Source organism: Sphaerodactylus townsendi, linkage group LG06 (genome assembly GCF_021028975.2).
Source record: "Sphaerodactylus townsendi isolate TG3544 linkage group LG06, MPM_Stown_v2.3, whole genome shotgun sequence".
Lineage (NCBI taxonomy): Eukaryota > Metazoa > Chordata > Lepidosauria > Squamata > Sphaerodactylidae > Sphaerodactylus > Sphaerodactylus townsendi.
In genome coordinates, this window is record NC_059430.1 from 32,171,407 (window position 1) to 32,199,362 (window position 27,956).

General features: G+C 42.0%; 1 protein-coding gene across 1 annotated transcript in view; it reads right to left on the minus strand.

The window, feature by feature from the left end:
- ABTB3 (ankyrin repeat and BTB domain containing 3) overlaps positions 1-27,956 on the minus strand; it is a 280,313-nt gene that overhangs the window by 100,440 nt on the left and 151,917 nt on the right. The window contains exon 2 of the mRNA XM_048499967.1: positions 1,291-1,440. Within this exon, the coding sequence (XP_048355924.1) occupies positions 1,291-1,440 (150 nt within the window). The remainder of the gene's footprint in view (positions 1-1,290; positions 1,441-27,956) is intronic.

Below are 27,956 nucleotides of genomic sequence, written 5' to 3' on the forward strand. Positions count from 1 at the left end.
AGGCAAAGAGACCTTGGAGTCACAGTGGATAGCTCAATGAAAATGTCAACACAGCAGAGAAAGGGTAAACTCTGTGGTAGGGTTTATCAGGAACAGGATTAAAAATAAAACAGTCAATATTATAATACCCTTGTATATATTTTTTAATTTTTAATTTTTTATTGTATCATTTGAATATTCCATTTTATCTTAATATTCTTCATTCGTTTTCAAACAATACTTTTTCCCCTTTTTCCCCTCCCCCCCTGTATTTTCTTCATAATTTTATCAAGCAGTAAGTTCATTCTTTGTAATCTCTTCTCCCATATCTCCTCATTGACTCCAGCTTCTTTTATCCAGTCCGCATATATTGACCATATTTTCAAAATTTTGCTCTGTTTATCTTGCCACAGTTTATTTTTTGTTATCATATCGAAAATGTTCAGTGTCACTAGTTCCCAGATATATTCCAACCATTTCTGTATTGTCCATTTTTTCTTTTCTTTCCAGCCTAAGGCTATTGTTGCATGTGCTGCTTTGATCATTATTTTATACATATAGCTATATTTTTATCTACCCTTCTATCCTCCATTACACCCATGAACATTAAATCATTATTTATCCCAATATTAATATAATACCCCTGTATAGATCCGTGGTGCTGCCTCATTTGCAATGGAAGGGAAGCCGCTTGGGAAGGAGGCAGAATAGCTCCTAGCTGTTGTCTCTTCAGGAAGACAAGATTTCTCTCTGGCTCAATGGGGAATGTGTACCATTGAGAGGGTGGGACTGATGACTAAAAAATGCGTAAATAAAAAATTCATGATTGAAATCTGACAGTTTCTCAGTTTTGAAGTGTGGGGTGGGGGAACAGAGGTTAGACTACACGTTTTATGAAAAGCACTTTAAAAATGGCATAAGTTCGACTGTGTTACAAACCAGCTGACTGGAGAAACTGAGGAGAGGTATTCGTAATGCTTTCTCCATGCATAATTTCCCTCCTCTCAGCGGCTTCTACCCCACTAGATTTCAAAAGCGTGCTCATTAATATCTAGTTAGTGTATAACATTCTAGCAGTCCGAGAACAAAACATCCAATATCTGGCTTTGCCAACTCAGTTTTAACTTCTTATATTGTAAAATGGTTAGCTGTTACTCAACAGCAGACTTGTGTTACAAACTAGCTGGCTTCCTTCCGGCTCAAGAAGTTCCTTCCACAGAGCTCCTGATCTCTGTTTCCATGTCAAGTGGCAAGCAAGCAATGGCTCATAAAAATCATGTAAGAAAAGGTTAGCAATTGTTTCATACTTACTGAGTTCTGCAATACTTCCCACCCGCGTTGCCAGTAAAGATTGCTCAATGGTCCGTAACTCTGATTGGCTGAACATCTGGACTTCCCCTGGCTTGTTTGACCTTTGCTGGTCTTTGTGAAGATTCAGACTTTCTGGCAGGCAAGGAACACCTAGAGGTAAAAGAGGTAGAGAGAAAAGGGAAATGTTCAATATAACACCCCAGCAATTGAAGCTCTGATTTTTTTAAAAAAGAAGTTCCTAACGGCAGTTTGTCATGTTGTTCCTTCTCTATGCGTTCCTAAGAAACCAGTTTGATAATGATTCAGAATGAAGTAATATCTTACATACAGCATCTTAAAAACACATGACTCTAATTTTCACAATAGCAAAGCGAAGTCTAAACATACATCACAAAGGAGAAAACGACAAATTCAGGCACTCTTGCACCTTTATTCCCACTAATGTATCCCAATCTTGTTCCTGATAAAGGAGAAACTTCAAATCCCCTAATCCATTACATTCCTGACCTTTTTCTAATGAGAACAGCAATACTGCTGTCCGTGAGAAAGTTGGCTGCACTTGTAATGTTTGTAATGTATGGACCACTGGGATCAGGATTGAGACATCTTGATCAGGAGGACTCTAAAGAAACAAGTGATCCCACGGTGAACAAGTGACTGAGGTGGATGGGGGGGGAGGGTTGAGAGAGGGCTCTCTCTCCAGGTGCCACTCGCATGGGTCACATGGGGGGGCACATTTCACCGCCACCACCCCTTCCTCCCTGCAGGCCAGGAAGGCAGTCAGGCCTGGAGCTGAGTATGGCCTTGTGCTGGGTGCCAGGTGAGCAAGCAAGCCAACAAGACAGTGGGCAGGCAGGCCATTTTTATTTTTATTTTTTTTATTTATAATTACATTTGTATACCGCCCCATCCCCTGAGGGCTCTGGGCGGTGAACAACAAAATAATATTCCAGAAACAATAATAACAATAAATAATCAATATAAATATACATATTTAAAACATGAAACTACAGCATTCCACTTGGCGTCCAGGATTTAAAACTAACAAACTAACGGTAGATCTAATTACAGCTCCCAAGATGTTAAAAGGGAAAGACAAAGAGGGCGCTCACCCTCAACAGCTGGCCTCCCCAAAAGCCCGGTGGAACAACTCGGTCTTACAGGCCCTGCGGAACTCTCCAAGATCCCGCAGGGCCCGGACAGCTGGAGGAAGAGTGTTCCGGGTGGAGGCCAGCCATGTCATTGAGGGGCTGGGAACCACCAGTAAATTGGCCTCTGCTAAACGCAGAGGCCGTGTAGGGACATATGGGGTAAGGCGGTCCCGCAGGTACGAGGGTCCCAGGCCGCGCAAGGCCTTAAAGGTTAACACCCATACCTTGTGGATGATTCGGAATTCCACTGGAAGCCAGTGCAGCTGGCGGAGTACAGGCTGAATATGGTCACGGTAGGCACCTCCTGTAAGTAAACGCGCCGCCGCATGCTGGGCCAGCTTTAACTTCCAAATCAGGCGCAAGGGCAGGCCAGCGTAGAGCGAATTACAATAGTCTAGCCTGGAGGTGACCGTTGCGTGGATCACAGTGGCCAGGTCCGCTTGGGAGAGGAAGGGGGCCAGCCGTCGGGCCTGACGGAGGTGGAAAAACGCAACCTGGGTTGTATGGGCCACCTGGGTCTCCATTGAAAGAGACGAATCCAGGTGGACCCCCAGGCTGCGAACGGAGGGGGCCGGTGCCAATGAGGCCCCCTCCCACACCGGCGGCTGAAAATCCCCAACCTCCCCCTCGCGGCCTAGCCATGTGAGAGAATATGCCACAGGACCCCCCCCCTCAGCCAGACCCCCAGATGGGAGGTGAGCATGAGCCATGCAATTCCCCCAATGTCAGGTGAGCAGGGTGGGGAACTGCTGGCTGGGCTCCATCTCTCGGGCTGGGTGTGGTGCAACCAAGTGGAGCCACCTGTTGTGGGAGCTAAGGTAAGCGCTGGTGCTCCTACCTCAGTCCTACCAGGTGCAGAGCCCCCCCCCCCAGTCCACCTTCCATGGCAGACAAGGGGAGCAATGGATTTGCAGCCTCTCCTGGCCTCTGATTCCACCAGCTACCTGTCCTCTGCTCACAGGGGCTTCTGCTCCCCAAGAAAGTGTGGGGAGGGGGGAGAAGGCAAGCAGGCTCTGTAGGGATGCTGGGGACTGCAGCGATTTGGGCTGCTGCTGCTGGGCTTCTTGGGAGAGGAACGGCCTTGACAGGTGGAAGGGCTGGGATGTGCTGAGCCTGTTCTGGAATGGCAATGTGGGTGAGGGAGGGGAGGTGCCTGCCTCTTGCACTCCCTCCATTGTCCCCGCCTGATGTTGGGGGAACGCAATTGGGGAGGCGCAATTTCTCTGCTTGCCTCAGGTGCTATTTACTGTAGATACTCCCCTGCAAGATAGCTTTCTATTATAGCTCTTTCAGGCCATTTTGGAAATTCATTTTCATGTACTAAATTTTCCCCAAATCCTGAATTTAAAGAACCTTTTCTCTATAAAGAAAGTTTTCTCTATAAAGAAATGGCCGCTGAACACCAGCCACAGAATTCCTAAGCATCATGGAAAATGGTATAGTGTGAATTTTAAGACTGACACATAATTCATGCAGGGCATTGCCCAAATATAGGTGTTGTGCTACTCTGTGGAAGAAAAGTGAAGCCAATGTAGAAAACAGGTCTATAAATGTTCATCAAATAAGCAATAATAGCAATGAGGGTGGAAATGTGGTCATAAATGCAGAAAACACGTAATGATACTTATGTGTAGAAAATACAGTAAGGGCTGAAACTAAATATCTACAACCACAAAACTTCTAACCAAACATAAAACTCATATAAATATAAACGTTATGTATTCCTAGTCAACTGTGCATGTGATTATTCTAAGTAAAAAAAGCCAGACAGGTTTCACTGATTCACACTGTGGATTCTAGAAGATACCCAATCCCTGTCCAGTTCCAAGGAGAACCCAAGTCCAATCACCCATTTTGGTTCTTCCTTAATCATCTGTGTGAAATTATATAGTTCAGCAAGCAATGCTTCAAGAGGCCCTGGCAACTCTCTGTTATCATGTCTCAGAAAAACCACCTTTTCACAGAGTACTATTATGCACTAGTCAGAAGAACTGGATGTTGGCCTTCATACCATGAGCTACATAGATTACTTGTTTGTTTGTCTCACAGACTTCGTGGCATACAAATAAACTGGGTTTTATTCTTGGGAAGGCTGTTTCACATGGTCTGTCCACAACAGTCTCTGGATGCTGATAATACGTTTTGCCTCAAAGCAGAGTTTGATAACTCCCTGTGGTCAATTACGCCCAAGGTGTTTGTTGAGTGATGGAGGCAAACGTCTGCTGTGGCAAGATTTCTTGTATGTAATTATTTCCTCCAGCCTCGCTTCCATTTTCCTCTCTCTCCACAGCAGGCAAATCCACTTATAGCATGATTTTAACTTTGTTTTGCTGCCAGAGGGAGACAGTTTTGCAAGTGTGCACAGCTTTGCCCTAGACCTCTTCCCTCTTCTCTCCACCCACAGCCCGCCTGCCTAGTCTTACCCCCCCTTACCCCCTCGCACTGCTTTGCACACTTCCCCCTTGTCCTCCTCCCTGTTGCTGACTACTTCCTGCTTCTTGTCCTGCCATATCATTTCTATTGCCTTTGGCCTCCCTGCTCCTACATATCTTTAGATTAAAAAAAATTAAACAACTATATCGATAGATCGACAAATTGATACTAAGACTTCAAAAATGTAAAAATAATAAGACTAGTCGATTAGTCCAAACTCCCAATTTGTCCATGCATTTGATCAACAAACTGGGACATCACTGGCCTTGTTGATTTATACACAAGCTATCAGTGATTCTAGATCACTCCGGGAAAAGTCTGTCAGTCTTGATGGTTTACATTGCACATTGGGAGACCGATGATTGTGAACCGGGAAAGTTTAGCAAACATCAGTTCACATTGTCCTTTTGAGGTTTTGCAGTTTGCACCCTACCATTACTCCTCTCCCCCACTTCCTGCCATAGAAGACAATCAGTGTTTGGGCAAAGTGTGCAGATGCCAAATTCAAGACTTTTTTAATAGTTCGCCTTTTTAATGTTGATCTATCAATAGATTGATCTATTGATGTATTGAAATTGATCTATTAACAGATTGACCTATTGATATATTGATATATCAATCTATTAACAAGATTAAAGACAAAAATGAAAGATTATATTAAAAATAAAAGCACACATGCACGATAAGGAACCCGTGAAACATTCCCCCCCCCTCCCCGCGCAAGCAAAAAACCAGCGGTGCAGTGAGTAATAAGCCGAACATGAGTAAAAACAAAGACTTCTCGGCCAATTCTCTTTGAAGTCACAGGAACCTCACTGTGTGTAATTGGCCTATGAGTATAATCCACAAAGAAAGAACATTTAGATTTATTCTCCCAAGAATCCTGTTAAAACATAGCGCTGGACTGCACAGTGCCATCGTCCAAGTTGATTGCAACTGAGAAGCTATGTATGGCACCCCAGTAAGGGCTAGATCAAAATTAACTTTTAGTTAAGGTGCCTGTTTGAAATTGCAAAACCAGAACTGTCAAGCCCTCAACAGTAACAACACCTGATTGGTGGGCTGTAATAGATTTAAAAGATCACAAAGTGAATCATAAAGAGGTAGGACCTGGGTACGGTCTTGGACTCTAATCTTAATTGGCACCCCCATTTCAATTTTATAACAAATAAAATTAAGCCCTCAATAGCAGCAATTGAATTTGTTTTTCTTTTCCAAAGGAGGTAAATATATCCCTGGGGGACTGCAGGTATTCAACATGAAAATTATTCCACAGCTCCTATGTGGAGCCTCTATATGGACCATTTGCATTAATGAGAAATTAGACCATCCTCTTTGTCAGTTCTTGTGGTGAATTTCAGGGCCCCCAAGGTGTGTTGCTGGGGCATCTTTAGAACCGGGCCAAGGGTCTATTGAAATTAAAGCATGGCCGTGAGCATTCAAACATGGGTAAAAGGTCATTTTTTCAACAAGAAAGGACAGCCTGCTCTATGAACTTAATAAAGATCAACTTTATTCCCACTGGATGCAAGAAATAGATAAGAAACTGCTTAACCTTGACCTAACAAATGATGATATATTAAGACTTGGAAGAAGTGAATCTCTATTAACCACTAAGAAACATATAAAAGATCTAGCTTATTTTAGCTCAATTATATGAGCCCAAAGAGAATGCTCTACCCAGTTCTTTGGCATTCTTCCATCTTTTAGCATCCCAGTTTACATTAGAAACCCAACGGTGGACCATTTATGCTTGAACGTCTGAACGCTGCGCCTTTGGCAGTCTTATAGGGGAGATATCATAATTTTCCTTATTCAGATTGGCTTTGACAATTACTTTGTCAAAGACTAGAAAAAGACTGACTTTCTATTCCACACGATTTTGGAATGCCCTTGTTATAATTCTTATCGTGATCTATAGATTGGCCCATATGTTAACTAAGTTACCTTTAACCACAACAAAAGATAATGTCGTCCCCGACTTGCTGGTGAATAGAGAACAAAAGATCATACTGGCAGTGGACAAGTATCTCTATCATATTTTCCTTAAAGAAATAAAAGCTCCCTATCTGCAGCTCAAGATATTTAGATCAAATGAACTTAAAAGAAGGAAAGGAAAGATGCAGGGTTGGATCATTTCCACTCCATCTTGCTCAATTCCCTTTCTACAACAGCTGCCATTCTATATGGCCTTCATCCGTGCAAGTCCCAGGATACACACCGCAATCTTTTGGTGGTCAAAGATGACCCTGTTCTTCATTTTCAGTGGAAAAGCTGCTTGGCTTTAACGTTGCATCTGCTCACGAGGGGGGAAGAATCATCAGATTGACAAAAGGCTGAAAGGATTGCATGAATCAGTCTTTAGATAACAGAGGCATTCACACACAAGCACAGGAAAGCAAGGTTATGTGTGAGATGAGTACATAAATCTACAAGGCCCCAGAATGGGAACCTACGTCTCTCATAACCTTGACGAACCATTAGTTCTCTTGAGAAACTTACATGATTGAAGCGCGCATGTTGTAACTGAAAAGGAATTTACCACACAATCCTGAAAAAGTTACAGCTATACATGCTCACTATCAGTTTAAGTCTTAATGAATTATATATTTTTCTGCTTCAGTCACACTGTTTAATCTGACAAGTAGGTAGAAATCATATGCTTCCTCAGTCTGAATGTGGAAAATATTTCTTCTGCCTTCCTAGCTGTTTCTGCTTTATTTTACCCTCCTGTCATTCTGAATCAAAAATTGCTGCACAACATCTCTATAAACTACAGAGCTGGTTCTCCTGTTTCACTGGAAAATTATGCAGTAAAATGTCTGCTTTTTCTCCTGCCCAGTTATTCGGCAGCAATCCTCATATGCAAGACTTCTGCCTAGCAGCATCATTCATTCTACTCAGCAAAGCATTACATATTTGGGAAAGCACACTCTGGAACCACTTCCCCAGTAGTTTATTTATATATCACAGTTACAGCCTGCTTTTTTTCCCATCATGCAACTCCAGGCAGTATACTGAGGGGGTACAATGTCCAGACATGTGCATTCGATGTTCCCAAGAGAACTACCACCTGGATACATGTTTGCATTGTTGCTGGACTGAGTCTGGGTCAGAAATTTTGTGCTGTTCTAATAGCATGGGGATTCACAATACTGAAATTCATGGGATCATCAATAGGCCTTATCCTTTGCAGTATTTACCCCATTCTACTGTAGTGTAATCCAGGGCAGGCCTGACCTGAACAGCACAGGACAGCCCAATGTCATCAGATCTCAGCAGCTGGGCAACTCTGCCCTTAGTTAGTATTAGGAAGACCATCAAGGAAGCCCAGGGTTTCTATGCAGAGGCAGACAATGGCAAACCACCTCTGTTTGTTTCTTGCCTTGAAAACCATATAGGCAGAAGTGGGATCCAACCGGTTCTCACCACTTCTCTAGAAGTGGTTACTAATTTTTTCTGAGTGCCGAGAAGGGGTTACTAAAGCAACCTCCCTGCCCAATAGGGACTGGAAGTGCGTGTGTGCGGCAGCGCCACTGTTTGAATCCCACCACCATCGGAACCTGCTATTAAAATGTTTGGATCCCACCACTGCATACAGGGTCATCATAGGTCGGCTGCAACTTCATGGCACTTTTCACCACCAATCCAGGGCATTAAGGATTTTTCTACTGGTCACCTTTAACAGGTAATAATTTTGGTGGTTTGGTGGTTCCTATGTAGTTCCTATGCGCGCAGACACATATCAAAGAACACGAAAGGCACTGCAGACTATTTCAGCCAGAAAAATCAGCAATAGCAGAACACATGATAAACCAACCTGGACATAGAATATTATTTGAAAAAACAGAAATTCTGGACCACTCTGAAATCCACTACGTCAGACTACACAGAGAAGCAATTGAAATCCATAAGCACGTGGACAATTTTAACAGGAAGGAAGAAACTATGAAAATGAACAGAACTTGGCTGCCAGTGTTGAGAAAAGCACTAGAGTCAAGACAGTTATCTAACCAGCTCCACACACAAACACACGATGACCATACACAAAAGAAACCAAAGAGGCCAGGGATACTTCTATTCAGATGCTCCCACCAGTGACCTTGCTATCTCCATTGACATTCCCATGCTATAGTCTTCATTGTTACTCATACTTCTATTCAGATGCCCTCAACTATTGACCTGGTTGCCTTCTTTGTTACTCACAGACTATGTTTCTCCACCCACCCTGGACACTCCAACAGATATATATACTCCACTTGCTTTCCCAACATCAGATCCTCTGAAGATGCCAGCCACAGATGCAGGCGAAATGTCAGGAGAGAATGCTGCTAGAACACGGCCATACAGCCCGGAAACCACACAGCACCCAAAACAGGATGGTTTATGATGGAGCCTTGATTTGCTCAAGGAGGGCTATTCTAATGCCCTAATATCTTACGACCACCCCGAGAACTCCAGCTATTTGGTCCACAACAGCAAGACAGAGTAAGATCTCTGCTTGAGATCCTCAACCGTGATAGCATACTGGGCTAAATGGGCCATTGGTGTGACCTGGAATAAGGTAGCTTCATATGTCTAATTAGCTTTTCTTTAAAACTGGCAGAAGATCACTATATTTATTTCTTGATAAAGCAGCAAGCAAGGAGTGAAGCATAATGGCTGTGAGCCAAAAGAACAGAACCACATGCATAACTGGGGATTTCCAGTTTTCAGTGAAGCTTTTCCACATTCTTGGGGAGTTTTGCCATCCTGCTGCCAGCTGTTTCCTAATGGGAAACGTAAAATATTTGCATGTTGGGAACTATATACAATGTCTATTGCATGTGAAGGTACAGGGCCCTTTATTCTGTTTATCATTAAGCACTCACATAATCTTGTATAATATGTGCACATTTACTAATTAACTGATCTCAGATAATCAAGATTTTTCTCAAATAATAAAAACTGCAACTAAATCAACTGCAGATCAGTGATTCTTCACAGAGTTGGGATTTGATCAAACATGCCCCTTGATAACTTTTAGTTGGTCATATGAACTGGTCAGGAGACAATTTTGCTACTATCAAAAGCAGGTTCCTGTCTATGAGCACACTTGGCAAATAGGAAAAAAGGAATAAATGCACAATTATTGCTGAATTTAAAGTAAAAAAAAAGAAAAGAAGGCCCATAGAACTAGGCTGCAAAAGAAAAGAAATAGTCACTAAGGAAAAGGTCAGAGTGTTCTGTACACTGGAATCACAATGGAGTCTGATACCACTGCTATTAATTGCAAATGAGATGTTAGTATAGTTACTGCTACTACAATAGGAATTTTCTGACTTGCTAAGATGCTATGAACAACATCAGTACAGTATTAGCCTTTAAATGCAACACTGAAACTACAAATAACAGGAAGTATGTTCTATTCTTGGCCTTTCAATGACTATTAGATGTAGTTAACCTTAAAGAAGCAACATGACAGATATTTTTGAGGAAATATCAGAAAAACTAGGGTTTTTCTGCTAACAAGAAGCAGTAAGCAGAAATGCTTCCAAATTCATAGGCCTTTGTCTCTGTACATCAACTTTAGCTGCTCAAACAGCAGACTTCCAAAATACTGTGTGTTTCCAAGGTACATTTCCCAGTTTAATTTCTTCTCTAGCTGAGACAGTAAATCCAAGCTAGATATACATTCCCCTTATCCACACCACACTCATTTCATGGAGACTGGTGTGATGGTAACAGCAGGCAATAAGGAGTGGGATTCTTGGTGTCTGCCTCCATCCTTCTGCATGTTTTTGTGGGTCCCCACTTGTTGTATTGTAAAACCATACAGATATAATTTAATCAAGTCCTGATCAGGTCCTCCCAGTGACCCAGTTTTATAAACTGAGAGCTTACTGATCCTCATTCCTTCATGCCTATTTCCCACCTCAATTCTTCCCTTTACTTCTCTTTTTAGTAACTGTCTTTGCCTTATATATACAAACTATGGTCAACCAAAATCAGATTTGATTGCAACCACGGTTTGCAATTTCCATCCATAGTATGATTTATGACCAAACATTGCTTAGTGTCAACTATGACTTGCATCCATGAATATATAATGTGAAAATATGTCTAACGCTGAAAAAAGAAGTGGAGAAATTGTTCCAACCTATACCCTGTTCAGGATAAAGATGACAGGAGATTTGTGAATTCATCTTCCATTTCGTGGACCATCATTCTACAATTTTCCGTTTGGGTTCCAGTGCCTTGGGGACAGGACTAGGTAGGAACTAGAACCCAAGTGGAGCATTCTAGGACAAAGACAGTCCAGGAAATGGCAGATGAATTCACAAATTTCCTGTCATCTTTATCCTGAACAGGGGAGAGAGAGAAGAAGACAGAAGGCAGCAAAGTGTGTAAACCTGACACCCACTCCTAACTTCTGAAAAACATTTAAGAGCATGGTTGTCACATCTGCACTGGGCCCAAGAGTGATGCAATGAAAGGGAACCACTTTTTGCTAAAGGCAAAAAATTGCAAAATATAAACACTTTGAGTAACAGCTCTCTGTAGTGGTGTGTGTTGGACATGATGCAACAAGTTTGTTACATCTGTATTTTATTGTATCATAAAGCCTGCTATCTCAGTGGCACAACAGACTTGACAGATGACTTAGCAACTGAGAGTGTGGCGAGTCATAAATATCGTAAAGCATAGTAAAAATCAGACATAATAAAACCAGATCTGTCCAAACAGCAAGTGAATAAATATGACAAAATAGTAATGGATGACACTCTCTTTCTGGTGAACTATTGATCTCATACATTTTGAAAATCATTTTGGATTTCCTCCTTTTGCACACAAAAGAAGGTTAGATGCATAGGCTAAGACAATAAAAGACTCCACACCATACCTAACCGTGATACTTTTAAGAATATTACCTGATCAGTATAGAGATGAAACATGCAGCCCGAGGGAAGGATCCGGTCTCTGGAGAGGTCTTATCAGGTTTGTGAGCCCACCTTCACATCCAATCAGACTAGACACTTACCCCACCCCACTATGGGCTCATCAGTTCAGGCAACCCCTCTACCACTCCCTGCTGTGGGCTTGCCAGCTGAGTCAGTCATCCCTCCCAGTGCTGAACACCACCCGCTCCATGTTGATCTGGGCTGATGAGTCCAGTGTAGTCTCGACAGCTGAGGTAGTCACTCCCTTACCTGGAGCCGGCCCAACCAAGTCACATTTATGTCATACCCAGCCCTTGTAACAAATATGTTTGACACCTCTGGCTTAAAGGATTCTGATTAGGGTGGCACAGCTTTAATGTGGTGACAGTCACCTTAATAAAACTACTTTTCTTTGTTTTTAATGTTTTCATATAAAAAACAATGTTCAAGGGTTTTTTTTAATTAAACCCTTCAATTGGTCTTGATTAATTCTGATTCTCACCTGAAACATTCTCCATCAGAGAAAAGTTGGGCTGTTCCAGAGGTAACACAAACATTGCTATTGTTTGAGGCCCTTGCATAATCAAATTGTCACCAGCACCTACTGCCTCCTGTTAAGGTAAACATTGCCATTCCCCTGCAGCAATGCTCAGTGGCCGTGGCTGGAACCCCATCAATGACCCACCATGTGAACCACTGTTGGAAATCATGCAGTACAACAACCAGGCTGAAGCTAAGCAGACTCAAGTCCAGTCAGTGCCTGGAGTCCTCAAGAGAATGGTGACCCCTTGAACTCCACCACAGGAGAAAGATGGAATACAAATGCAAATAACAACATTGGAACAAAATTAAGCACACCTGGTCAATTCTCCAACTTTTGTCACCACTCTGGCCTCTTTCGCAGAATGCAGAATAATGACTTTCAATCCACTTTCACAATTGTTTGCAAGTGGATTTTGCTATTTCGCACAGTAAAATCATCAATACTTCAAGCACGTCTGCAAGTTCCTAGAATGGCCTGTGCCTTTTATATCCAGAAGTGACACATCAGTATGCATACATTAATTGGCATGGTGCCCCCCCCCCCCCGAATATGCCTGTTTCTCATGCCAGATCACACTTTATCTTGGGTGTTATCATTGTACTATCACATTGGTTGGAATGCACATCCTCCACTTTCCATCTTTTTTTAGAGTGTTCTTCAAAGCAGAGCATGAAAGACTTGACTGAAACCTCATTTTTACAAAAAATAAAACTGTGACACTAACTGAATACAAAGAACGCCAAGCTATTATGGTAGCAATCTGATAATTTAAAGGCCATCAGAATGGGTGATCAGCTCCTTTTTAAAAAAGAAAGCACAAAAGGGTTTTACTGTGCTCCATGCAGAGTTTTTGCTTTCTGAATTCTGAATTGCAACAGGAATTTTTTTTCAGTCAATAAAAGATGGGTGGATCGATGCCAAGGAAGTGACTTTGCATCACTACAAAAACCAGCTGTACTAGCAAAAAGCACGGGAGAAGAAAACACAGCTTCCAGCATATGTGGCATTAACAGTGCTCCTGTGCTGTAACAATGGTGTACTCAGAAGTTTCATTACACAAAGCATAGCCAGACCAAATAATAGGTATGCCATGCCTTATATGGTACGCATGGATCAAGGAGATGGACAGAAGTAATGTTTGAACTAATACGTGACTCAATAACAAACAAGTGACTCAATAAAAACAGTCTCAATAAACAAATAAGTTTCAGATTATCATGTAAAGCCAGTTTTGCCAGCATCTGTCCATGTGATATGTATCTGATATTACGCTTCTGGGTCTTACCACACTTTGTTACATTGTTACCAGTACCGAACACTGTATTTCCTAACCCTGCAATAAAGGGTTATTATCAACATACTAAGAAAAATGTCTCTTAATGTAGGCGCAGAAGGCATATAAAGGATATACTTTGTTATATGCAAAGGTTTTCTTCTTGCCCCCATTACTTTCTTTCTGTAATGGGGAGTTGGCAACCATAATGCAGCTGAGCAAAGAAAAGATGCAGGCCTGAAAGTCTATTCTTTTTCTGTTACTAGGCAAGCTTGGTAGTTTAAGCAGAATACCCTTTGTACTAGAATATCCTAAAAATGTGCAAAATTCAACTGTTTTGAAGGCCTTGCAGTTTCCTAATCCCAGGACGCCTTGAATTTGCCCTTCTCCTAGAGACAGAAGAAAGAAACACAAAGATGTTTAGGCTCTCTTTCTGAGAAGAAGAATAACAAGAGGCAGGTCCTAGTTCATCTTGGTCAAAAGATCAGGTGTTCCCACCTTCCAATAAGGGTCTTAGAAAGTTCAATTGTTTTGGAAAAAGGGAAATCTCCACCTTTTTGTATGACTAATTGATGATGATGAATTTTGGGGTGTATCTTTTTTCACTGCTATTCTGATGTAACTTATAAAAGTAAGAACACACTGCTTTTCTAGAGTGGTTCCCCTGATACTGTTTGCCCGTTGTTGGCATAAATAAAATATTCCTTTGTCGGCTTAAGCTTCTTGGCTTAAATATTTTGAACCCGTTACCTTGCTGTAACATTAAAGCATCCACAAAAACATCTAGATGTCTAGGAAGATGGAGAAATGAGAGATTAGATGAACTTTATAAATGGAAGTGAACAAAATAGAATCCAAGTGAGAGTCATATATGGTCCTAATCTGTATCTCTGGGCAGCAAACCACACTGCCTCTTGGGTCCAGCTTGCAGTTTAGGGCAGGGGGAGTGGAGAGGCTTATGGGAGGGTGGACTATATCAACCCTGAAATATGTTTTTGTAGACAATTGCCTTATTTTATTGAAATTGGCCTTTTTATTTATAGGCCTGTTTTATTATTATTATTAATTTATACTTCATCTTTCTTGTCTAATGGTGAGCCAAGTGACTCGCTTCATCATTCTCCCTTTCTCCTTTTTTTATCACCGCAACCAACAAGATCAACCCGTGAATTTCATGGTAGAGTGGAAATTTGCACCTGGGCCTCCCAGATCCTAGACTGACACTCTGACCACTACATGATCCTGTTCAAATTCAACTTCACTTCAAGTTTGATTTTATTATTGATTGTGTTTCTTTTAGATGTTGCTATATTCTCGTGCAACCTATCTAGTGTGAAAAAGCAGCAAAATATATACATTTCACACAGATAAACGAACATGATCGTTTTATTGTTTAAAATCTATTTATTAGACTATTTTTGATATAATTTGCTTCTGACAAGTTTCCCTGAGGGCCACTGTGGTGACAAGAATAAAATTTAATTAATAGCTAAATCTGAACAGCCCTGAAGGACACACGCTGAGAAGAGTATCATAATATGTAGGACAAACAATTATTTTCCTCTGAAATCCCCCGTAACTAAAATCCATAAGTACCTGCAATTATGTTTATTCTATTATCCTTGTTTAAAGGGCAACGCCTGATATCCAAGTCACATTGATCTGATCATATTGTTATAGTTCTTGTTTATCAAATCTCTAATCATGGACATTGTATGACACCTTCTTACCTCTATCACAGGGGTGTCAAATATAAGGCCCTGGGATCTTGTCAAGACACCTGAGTTTCTCAGTACAGCCCCATTTCATCCCCTACCTCACTCCACATAATCCAATCATTTTCAGGATCAACAAACCACAAATGCAGACTGGCTTGCTTATTCCAGAAACAGCCTCGCTATCAAGATTGTTTCAATTCACATTTAACTTCTTTCATGCAATTTTAGGCAAGGTTTAAAAACTGAATGTTCCTTTCAGGGAAAAATAGGGTTACCAACTTGGGTTTGGAGATTCGAGGTGAAGCCTGGGGATGGAGGGGGTTGGGAAGGGGAAAGACCTCAGTGGTCTAATGCCATAGAGTCTACCCTTCAAAACAGCCATTTTCTCCGTAGGAACCAATCTCTGCATTCTGGAGATCAGTTATTCCAGGACATCTCCAGGTCCCACCTGGAAGCTGGCAACCCTAGAAAGGTGAGACAGGCATTAGGAAATAGTCATTGATGCCTCTTTTTCCATTCCTGTCCTTGCAGCATAATCTTGCTTAGGATGTACTCCTGGCTGTGAAATGCTCACAGTAAGCGTAAGCAACAAGAGTTTGGGCATTATTGTTCATCACAATGAGATGGAACTGACTTTTCTAGAGAAAATTATGTCATCAATAAGTTGGCATCCCCAACTCTCTTAGGGTTTTACTGCCCTGCTTTGTAGTGCTGTTGAAGTCTATCTTTTGATAGAGTGATTATGACCTGAGGAGACCACTGAATAACTTAAATGTTGTTTGAAAGTTTCTGTCAAAAAAGATGACATTGCCACATTAACAATGTCCACCCTGCCCACAGGATACAGGTTAAGTATTCCTCACAGCTGTTGGCTCCACAGACAGATACTTGCAGCAGAACAAGACACACATACACTATTTATTGTATGTATAAAATCTGTGGGAGTTTCTTTTGTGATTGGAGCATAAACAGCACAAAATCGTGCTTGTTCATCAGAACTGGCAAAATAAAAAGCTCTGTGTATTAGGGTGTAAACCTCTATTTGCCTTTTTTATGCCTCAAGACACTCCCAGTGACAGGACTGAATTCATCTACTGCAAACAGAAGACTATTTATGGGAATGTGTTATTCAGGCGTTCCTTTCCAGTGCATTTAAATGTAGAATGAATACATTTGACTGACAAACCTTTGAAACTCACACTGCATCAAAAATCCCACAGCAGTGGACATATACAAAATGAATATGCAATGTATGTCAAATCAAACTCCATTCAGTTCTAATCCTATACCCAAAAAATACAAATATATCACTGTACTAATTCAAATCTAATTATTAGAATGAGATAAATTGTTCATCAGCATGAAAAAGATAAGAATCCTTTCCTATATTATGACAGTAATAAATGGAAAATATATCCTGCATTCTGCATATTCTGTACTTAAGTCATACCCAATGGTATAAAGTTTTCACTGGAATGGGGAGGCTCGCTGTTTCAAATTCAATCACTGTCTCAAACTCCGCATGGTTTCTTAAGGAAGAAAGGAGGACAGATGAAAAATACAGTGCAAAGCACTGTCTCTGTATGTTGTACAATAGCATCTCCACTGAAGATCAAGATATCAGAACATGCTATGTTCTAAAGCAGTGATGGTGAACCTTTTCGAGACCGAGTGCCCAAATTGCAACCCAAAACCCACTTATTTATCGCAAGGTGCCAACATGGCAATTTAATCTCAATACTGAGGTTTCAGTTAAGAAAAAATGGTTGACTCCAAGGTGTGCATTACTCAGCAGTAAGCTTGGTGGTAGTCAGCGGCTTTGCTTTGAAGCAACCATGCAACTATTCCAACGGGTGAATCATGACCCTAGGAGGATTTACTCAGAAGCAAGCCCCATTGTCAGCAAACGAGCTTACTCCCAGGTAAAGGATCGCACTTTAGTTCTTCGCATGAAAATCAGTGGGGTTTAACAGCGCTTGACAGGGTTACCTATACTGCTTCCCCAAAACTAGGTCTTAGATTTAATGCTAATAATTGAGCCCAGTGGCCCAGGCCAGCCTAGATGTGTGGGGGGGAAGGGCAATTTCCCCCAACCCACATGACAAATTCTATTTGCGCGTGCCCACAGAGAGGGCTCTGAGTGCCACCTCTAGCACCCATGCCATAGGTTCGCCACCACTGTTCTAAAAGCATCAGTTGTGGCTCATATTGTAGATAACCTATGGGGGCTCTCCAGCTACCACTACTGAGCATCACTAGCCGAGGAAAGGACTATGGTGGTGTGATGGACAGCTGCATAATGATGAGTCATCCTGGTCTTGAGTGACAGGAGGTTTGAAAAGAAAAAAAGAGAGTTGTGTAAGTTGGCAGTTGAGAACATCTGTTGGAAGCTGTCAGCCTGAACAGCCAATCTTCAACTGTCAGTTTCCAACAGACTATCCCAACTGCTAACTTGTAGAATTCTCGGGGGGGGGGGGGTCCTTTTGTCACTTAAGGTCCTGTCACTTAAGGTCCTTATGCAGCTGATCATCACAGGTGGCAAGACATCCAAGACAATGACAGAGTTACAGGGTCTCACTGTGGGTAACAGAACCTGGTGTGGATATGGAGGATGGCATCACTTGCTGTTGTCTGGTTCTGCTGTTCATGCAGTAGTCATGTTTCTGTCGAGTGCTGTAGCATCAGTGCTTCTAGCGCCAGCACCTAATGCCTCCTGTTAAGGTAAACATTGCCATTCCCCTACAGCAACGCTCAGTGGCTGTGGCTGGAACCCCATCAATGATCCACCACGTGAACCACTGTTGGAAATCATGCAGTACAACAACTAGGCTGAAGCTAAGCTGACTCAGGTCCAGTCAGTGCCTGGAGTCCTCAAGAGAACGGTCACCCCCTTGAACTCCACTGTAGTCAACCCCGCAGGGTCGTCGCTAAGGAATAGGCGAGACGCGGAGGAGGTTTCATCTGGCGGAGAGCGTCAGCAACAGGAAGCGCGGGTTTTCATGATCCTGACAACTCTGCCCTGTGCTGGTCTCTCGCACCTTTTATTAGGGTTTCATTGTGGGCGTGTAAAGGAGGTGGGTAGGGAGATGAGCGGGAGACCTGGAGATCATCATGTGATGCATGATCTCACCTGGCTACGTGCGGAGAGGAGCGTAAGCGTCTGAGCCTAATCCTCACCTGGGGGCAAGACCATTGTCCCTGCGCCCGGTGACTGAGCCAGACAGTTCATGACCCGTGACTCATAGGGGGATGAGGAGTGGGGGTGCGGTGCGACCAGCAAGGCCGTAGGTCCATTGGCGTCCCAACGTTCTACCACGGTGCTGCTGGGTCAGCAGTGCATCACTACACTCCACCACAGGAGAAAGATGGAATACAAATGCAAATAACAACATTGGAACAAAATTAAGCACATCTGGTCAATTCTCCAACTTTTGTCACCACTCTGGCCCCTTCCGGAGAATGCAGAATAATGACTTTCAATCCACTTTCACAATTGTTTGCAAGTGGATTTTGCTATTTCGCACAGTAAAATCCAACTGCAAAGTACATTGAAAGTGGATTGAAACTGCATTATTCTGCATGTATGGAAGGGGCCTCTGACCAACTTACATCAATTTCAAAAGGGGGGAGGATTGGAAATCAATTACACCAATGGAAATGTTGAGATATCCCATATTATTTCACATATCACAATGAAACTAGCGTGTATGTTTACAACATAACTCATGATAACCTGCTCACTTAACTTAAATGGGTTGGGGAAAAATCTGTATTTTGATATTGGAAGTGTTGCGTCAAATGTTACGATGTACTACCTACTATTGGACCAGGGAAGTGATATTTCAGGTAACACAGATACCTAGCTGCTATTTTAGCTTTTCCCCCTTCTCTCTAAAAGTACTCCTTGGTTATTTTCATCCTTATCTACAAGGATCACTGGCAGAAGAAAGAGTCGCAGAACTTATTTTTAGGAGTACATCAAACTGAGGGGGGTGGGCCCTGATATGTTGTTATAGTGTGCTATTTTTACCTTAAAGTGTGCTATTTTATAGAACATTTCTATTTCAGAGAATTGGGGCTTGGGCTTGAACCTCCTTCATAACAAAGTGTATCCCACAGATCTTCCTGTGTATTTGTAAAGGGCTGTCAAGTTGCAGCCAACTTCTGGCGACTCAGTAGGATTTTCAAGGTAAGAGACTAACAGGGGTGGTTTGCCATTGCCTGGGCTTCCCTGGTGGCCTCACATCCCATATGACCCTGCTTAGCTTCTGAGATCAGGCTAGCCTGGGCCATCCAGGTTTGGACACAGATCCCCCTACCCACTATCAATAACTTCCTGGCTTTGATACTGACACAGGTCAAAGAATACAGGTGCCATCCCAGAACTTTCCACTGCTTGGAGACTAGCATGTCTTCCTTACCAGAAGCTCCAAGAACTCTTGCACAATATAAATTAGCATAATGGATTGCAACAATATCTAACTGATTAGCAGCTGATATCCCATAGACCAAGCCCTGCCTGTGGCACCTGGCCAGCCAGTTATGTTTCCTCCTTTTTTCACCTGTTCTGGCATCACTCCTGCCTATTCTCCCATTTCTCATTGTTACTAGATAGGGAAACGCATTATAGAAAAGATGGAGTGGATCCCACCCTTATCTTACCACTCCACTGCGTGAAGTGTATTAATGTATTCATTAATTTATTAAAAGTATCTATACTCGAATTTTCATAGTGACTCAAGTTTGAATTCTTCCTGCAGTCTGAGAAGTGTTCCTCCAACTTTGCCCCAATACTCACCAAATAAAATTTGCTTCTGCAGTGCCTTTTTATTTGCCTTATCATCTACTTACCATTCAACATAAACACACATTTATGCTTGCTAAGGTTTGCACTTTTTATTTTCTGCATCAAGGGAAGCCTTCCACTTTTTTGCAGGAAAATGTCTGACTGCTTGAGATTTCCCCCATGCTGCTATTTAAGAATTATCAACGATAGTAGTTATCTACAGCAAACAACCACTTTTGTGGCTCATTTTATGAAGTCAGGGTGGCAGTCTTTGTCGTCAGGCTTATAACAGCAGTCATTCAGTAACATCTCTGGTTAAGAGAACATACCAGAAATTCTCAAACTGTATGAGAAAAGATAAAATGTTGATTGAGAAAAGTAAGTACATGGTGGATGGTGGTGGAAAATGCCATTAAATCACAATCAACATGTAACAATGTGATAGGAAAGAGAGTTGTTTTGCCATTGGAGCAACCCTGCCTCCTTGTAGCAACGCTGGATTTCCTTAGTGGTCTCCCATCTAAACATTTACCAGAGACAAAAAGCTTAGTTCCAAGATCTGATAAGATTGGGCCAGCCTGGAGCAACTAAGCCAGGGCCCATCCTGGATACATCTACCAATTTATGCCCCCTGATGCAACATCAAATGTTCAGTACTGATAGCTTCCACAGGTACACTGGTGGACCTGGATTCTCTGATGCAGCCACTGCCCTAGCCCTAATCCCTCATTGAGTGGGCAAGGAAAAAGCCAGGATGCCAAGAGTTAACATAAGACGGGTTACCTTGCAGATGTAACTGCAGAGGGTTTCCAAGAAAAAGCGTGTTTGGAGTTGGTTTGCAAACATCTGCTTTTGTGTAACCTTTAGTAACCACTGATAGACCTATCCTTCTCTGCTTGCGGCCATCACTGCATTCCCTGTCAACCAACTCCACATTTTAATCACTTGTGTAAGGAAGTATTTCATTTTGTCTATCTTGAATCTACTGTCCATCAGCTTCATTGGGTGCCCTCAAGTTGTATTCTAGAAGAGGGAGAAAAGGTTATCTTTGACAACTCTCTCCACCATGTACATCACTCTGTGCATCTATCATGTCACCTTCATAGTTGTCTCTTTTCTAAACCGAAAAGTCCCAGACTCTTCCGCCTCTCCTCATAGGGAAGGAAACTGCCTTGTGCTGAGTCAGACAATTAATCCATCTCACTCAGTACTGTAACTGGCAGAGGCCATATGAGGTCTCAAGATAGAAAAAAAAACTTTCCCTACATCTGCCACTCCAGGTCTGTTAACTAAAGACACCGAAGACAGAACGCTGGTCCTTCTCCATAAGAAAAAGAATTCCCACCCACCCCCAAAGAAACCCCTCCCAAAACAGAAGAACTGAAATGGGTTTGTGGGAGCTGTTTGCATGGTTGGGGTATCTGGAATGCTGAAAACCCATGGGATCCTATGGTAAGAGGGTTTTTTCTCAGTTCTGAACCAGTAACAAAGATAAAGACACATGCTTCAAATGAACAAACATTTGAAAATATTTTTGCAGAGCAGAAAAAAAGTGCCAGAACCCGTATTATGCAGAAGGGAAAAAGCAGAGAGAAAAAAATTATGATTAATACATGTGGTGGTTGAAGACTGAAGGAGAAAAGCAAGTGGAGACTTTCTGAAATCTTTTCAGAGCCCAGGGAATTAGGCAGGGGGAAGGTTTTTCACAGATGAATGCAATTATGATTGAGGTAGAGGGAAGAAGGCACTGGCATGTCTGCACAGAATATGCTGCCATATAAAAAGGACAGATAAGAAGACTCAGCATAATACTCTCCTCTCTTTACATGTACATTCAAATATGGTAAAGAGACTAGTGAAATGTGCTGGCATAATATAAATGCAAGGCTGATACTGCTCTCTTTCCCCACTTACACAGACTATTTCTTTAAAAACCTGAGCCCTAACTGATAAGACTGCCTTCTGTTCTCCATGGGTCTTTCTGTGCCACGGCATTGGAACCTATTGTGCACAGCTTTGCACAGCTGCTGATCTTCAGTATCCGCTGCTGACCCAGTGATTAGTCTCGGATCAATTCAAAATCAGTGGCAAAGCTTGCACGGGACACCACCGAGATCCTGTTGTAAGCTGCTCTGAACTTTCTAAATAAACAGGACGGGAGATAAAGGAGTTTGTAAGCTGCTTTGAGACTCTTTACAGTAGAGAAAATCAGGGTATAAATTCAAAGTTTTCTTCAATGAGATGGCCAAGTCATGTGATACATACATACATACACCCCCCCACCCCCAGCTAGAAAGGTAAGATCTAGCAAGGAACAGAGTTTTAGAGGTTTCAAATCCTGAAGATTTCAGGAAAAGCTTCTTTGGCCTGATGGGTCCAACAGATGAGCAAACAGACATATTAAAACTCCTTGGCATAAGTGCTGATTCCGTCAGAGAGAGAGAGAGAGAGCGCTCCGAGGTAATACAGGCCCTTTAGAGCTACTGTAATGTTGTAAATTTAAGGAGATTGCCTTAGATTAACGTCCACTAGGGTACATTCAGAGAAAGGGACACTTTTCTTTCGGATCCCTTGCTCAATCTGTTTCTGTGATGAAAGTATGCTTGTCTCTTTAATAAATGTTTAATGCTGGCAGTGGTTCTCTATATGACACAGACCACCACAGTCTTGGACATGCTATTTTAAAAGGAGCACCAGGAGAATGGGAGGGCACTCCATTGGCAAGTGGCTACTCTCTCAGTTCTCTTTTATGTTTTTTCCATGTTTTACTTTATAAGCCTCCTGGATCAGATTCTTTGGAAAGGTGGCATAGAAATGTTCTAGTAAATAAGTAATGCCTGTGCAGAAACTTAATCAAACCTGTGGACATTTGCTCCAGCCACATTTCATTTGACCCTGTTCACATTTATTTATTTAGCTCAGTGGTACTCAGTCTGTGGCTCATGGATAGCTGCATTTTCAATTATCATCCATCAAAAGAACCACACTGACTTCCATCTTTGGCTTGAGGCCTGCACCTTGCAAGGGATTGCAGCTTATTTGTTTCTCTGGCAGCTGCTGTTTCAAGGAGAAACCCACCCACCAATCACAAATCCCACCAAGCCACGGCCCAATTTTCTGATACATGAGACAGGTGCCACATTGAGCAACAATGCTCAGAAGAACCACAAGTGATACATCATATTGCCACAGGTCACCCTCAAGACACTGCGTATCACTGATTTGGGGCCAAACAAAACATGACAGTGTCCATGGATCTAACCTGTGGATAATAGTTCTGCTTCACATATGACAAATTCCATATATGAAACTCACTTCTGTGTAGTGTGACTCTTGCTTGGTCATCGTACCCATGTGTCATTTGTGGCACGGGTACATTTGGGAGCAGTGACAGATGTGGCAAATTACATGAATGTTTGCTTTTGGTCCACCTTTCTTGCTGGGACTCAAGGTAGATTACAGAATATAAAACAGTACAGACAGGCAGCATAAAACCAATCGTAAATCGGGAAATAAAGCCAGGACTGCAGAATTAGAGAACAGTGTGAACCTCAAACTATGTAAACAATACAAAGAGTGGATCTCTATACCCAGCCATAACTCACATTCCGTACTGGGCCAATCCAATTCTTTGCCCCTCAGCCCCTTGGCTGGGATATGCCGCTCATTTCCTTCCCATCTATGGCTTAACAGAGCACCAAGCCTTCCTGTTTTCACCCTCATATTCCTGAGCATCACAAGCACATTCACACAAGGCAATGCAGATACTCTGCAGCTGAAGAAGAAGAGTTGGTTCTTTACCACTCTTTCCGGTACTGTAAGGGGTCTAAAAGAGGCTTGTAATCGCATTCCCTCCTTCCCCACCCCCCTGCCACAACAGGCACCTTGTTAGGTAGGTGAGGCTGAAAAAAGTCCTGAAAGAATTGTGAACAGCTCAAAATCATGCAGCAAGCTTCATGTGGAGGAGTGAAGACTCAAACCTGGTTTTCCAAATTAGAGTCCGGAACTCTTAACCATTATATCACACTGGATCTCAGTGCTGCCTTCTCAATGGGCTGGCTACATTGCCCCCTAGCATCATCCTCTATGATCAACTCTATCCATATAATGCATTCTTTTTAACAACTTAAGCTTGGGGTGGGAGCAGCTGTATATTTTGGTGAGAACATTAGAGTTTGTTAATTTGATAATTTAAGTTGGCACAGAGCTCATGTTGGATAAGTACACTGGCGCCTTTGTTTTACTGCAGGGGGGTTAAATATCTTCCTTGAAAGTAAGAGCCATAAAGTGGGATGAATTACTATAATAAAGGAATCTACATTAACAATGCTTAACTCACACAGTACTATACTATACATCCTGAGAGCAATTAACAACTTTTACACGATTAATCTCAGTGATACACCAGAGAAGTAGGTAAATCATATTGCTATACTAATTCCCCTACCCCATTCCCATCCCATTTTCTTGTTTATAGCTTGGAGGACAGAAAAATTGAGCATAAGAAATGCACTCTGCAATCATGTGTGCAAAAAGTCCCTTTGAGCCTCTCTTGCTGTATGTGTGCCAAATGTGAGTGACACAAAGGAAAAGGGGTGGAACGGAAACACAAGGATATTCTCTTGAAACAAATAATTCTGATCAGAAGGAAACCATTTGTAGGGCTAACATCAATTGTAGCAAACACTTTTATGTTGTGCTATCAACTGATTCATGTTAAAACTTGCTTTTAAAAACTCCCTTAGCTGCAAGGACATTCAAAGTTATAAGATTTGTAAACATATATAATGGTTGTCCTACTAGCTCTCTCCTATTACAGCTAGTGTTATAGAGGATTCCAGGTATGAGGCATTTTTGATACAGTCAGTGAAATGTATGTATTGCAAAAACAAACAAATCTACCAATCAAGGGGGAGGGGATTTCTAAGACCAAACTAAAGTAGAAAACACAAGATTTCACCATTTGCCATTTTAATTTTGTTTTTTCCTTTGATGCAAATCCCCAAAGTACCCTTGCAAGAATTTCTAAACCTATCTGTGCACATCTAGATGTGGCAACCAGGATTTTAAAAATGGAGCATTTGTAGGTATATTCCAAATTATGCAACTCTAGATGCAGGCAGAAATTAAAAGAGAAAAGGTTGTATTTGGCTGGACAAGGGGGAATGTAACTTTTTCTTTCAACATCTGGCTGTACTCAAGAGAAGTATGTTATATCCAATTTTACGAAGGCAGTTGAAAAAATGAATGTCTTTATGCCCAATAGCACAATAACATTTACCCAAATCCCATCACAAATTAAGAAATGCATCATTGTATCTCTTTATCCTTTTTCTTCCTAACGTCTACACAAGAGGAAGGGATATATCTAATTTCAGCCTGGCAGATTTCAATGTGCCCTCACCTCTAGATCTGTCCATAATCCATGCATGATGACAACATTATTACCAGACCAACTCATGGTTTGTGGGTAGGGCTCTGTTTCAAGAATGGTGTCTCTACCCATCCTGCCAATCCTTGGGATTTCTATCAGTGCTGTGCCAAAATGGGGAGCTCATTCTCCGCATTGACTAGTGTACCCACAAGGACACAGTAAAATCCTGTCTGGATTTGCCCTCGCCCAAATCTGCATTGCGAATAGCCACCGTACCCTTCCTAAATGGATTAAGAAAATACCGCTGCCTTGGAAGCTGTAGCTTCCCATCTCTAGCCCTGAACAATCCACTTTGCAAAGACAAAGGACTGGTTAAATCTCTCTCTACCAACCACTTAATTTACATTGTCATTGTTATAGAAATTGTAATTTCATCAGTTTCCTCCTACCTTCAGGGATCCCCAAGCTTGGCCCATCAAACTAATGCCTCAATCATTAGATTAATGACTCAAACCATTAAGGTTGATGTCTGTCTCTAGTCTTTCCCCAGAAAGGCAGGACTCCTCTCTGTCCTGGGAGATTAAGGGACACTCTGCATAACCCTGAGGGACATTATTTTTCTATAAGAAGCCCCCTCTCCCGGTAGCCATTGTTCATTATCTCTGGACACCTCTCTGTTAATATTGTCTCACAACACATTGTTCTTCCTTCTGTCAGAGCTAAGCGCAGGTTGCTCAGCTCTGTTCACTTGACCATTCCCCTCCAAGATCAGGTGACTATAACTCATATTTTCTCCAATTCCTTTAATCAATTCCAAACATTTCCACTCAACGTGGCTTACATCCTAGGACTGTGTGTGTGTGTTCTGCTGCTTTGATTATCGCATCCTTGTGTTCCCCTATTAACCCTAAATAAAATTATTACATTTTATTTGCTCTCCTATGGATTTCTTGCAAAAGCTGACTTTTGTATATATAGGTAACAAAGATCTTGAACTTGCCTGACCTTCTGCTCAGCCAAAAGTCTGCTGTCACTAACTCCCCCACTCTAAAAGGGACAAACTATTAGTTAAAATAGTTTTAAAATAGTTTTTAAAATCTCTTTTTAACTTGCCTCTTCTGGCTTTCTAGGCCTTGCATTTGAAACAAATGTTTACATTGACTTGCTTCAACATAGGACAAAAATGCAATTTTTTTGTAATAAAAATATAAATGCAAAAATTATCTAGTGAGGAATCCTTAAACACATTGGGGTACTATTTGCAAAGACTTATTTTCCTGTGACAATAAAGTTTCTCTGCGTTACAGTTTTCTGTAGCATTAGTCTCCTTTCTCTATGTAATGCAGCATGGCATACACATCCATTCATGGCATACACAGTTCTCCTCTTTTCCATACAACAAACCAGGATCGCTTGGCCTGGCTTAATAACCAGTGGAAGACTCTATGGGCCAGTGACATTAGGGGAATTGTCAGTGACAGTACAATGTCACACCTCCATAGAAATCAGAAACTCTATGGTTTTAGCATACTATCCATTGATTTCTAGAGTGGTGTGGAATCACCTCCGGGCTTTCCCAGAATTGAGGTTATGCTATTTTTGTTGTTCTCCCATTAGCTGGTGCAGTGCTGGCAGGCAAAGCCTGCTGGGACAGGAGATCTTCCATCCCAAGAAAGCACACATCAACCCTGCAAGAACCTTAATGGTAGGTGAGACTGAGAGAATATGTAAGCTGAGATTCGATTTGAACCCGGATCCAGTCCAACGACTGGACCACTTCAGCTTTTGAAGCGGTGAAGATGGGCAAGCAAAGGATTTCTGAAATGCACAACAGTTGTTCTTGATGGGCAATAAATGCTGGTTCCCAACAAATGCAGTTAAGTGCACTGAAACTGATCTTCCAGCAACAGGAATGCTTGCTTCTGTGGTATCATTTGGGAAGATTACAGATACCTTTGCAGGAGAACCATGTTCTCTGGAAAGATCCTGAGTAACCTGTAGATCATAGGTGTCAAACTTGCAGCCCTCCAGATGTTATGGACTGCAGCATGATGCTGGCAGGGGATGATAGGAACTGTAGTCCATAACATCTGGAGGGCCGCGAGTTTGACATCTGTGCTGTAGATGATGGCACTGTTAACAGTAAAAAAACACCACTTTCTCCAGTCCTGGATCAGTATCCTGCTTTACACACTGGCCAGCCAGATGTTTCCAGGGAGTCCATAAGCAGGGTACGGTGGCCAAACCTTCCTCCCCTTGTTGGTATCCCACAGCAACTAGTACTTTAAGATACACTGCCTTTGAATATAAAGTTTCATTTAGCTGTGAATTTTTAATCCTCTTTCGAAGCCACCTAAGCTAGTGGCCGTTAGTACATCTGGTAACAATGAATTCCACTTTTCATGGTGGATTTGTAAACATTCCTAATGGTGGAAATGACAGTGCTTCTTCTTAAGTAACTCTCAGA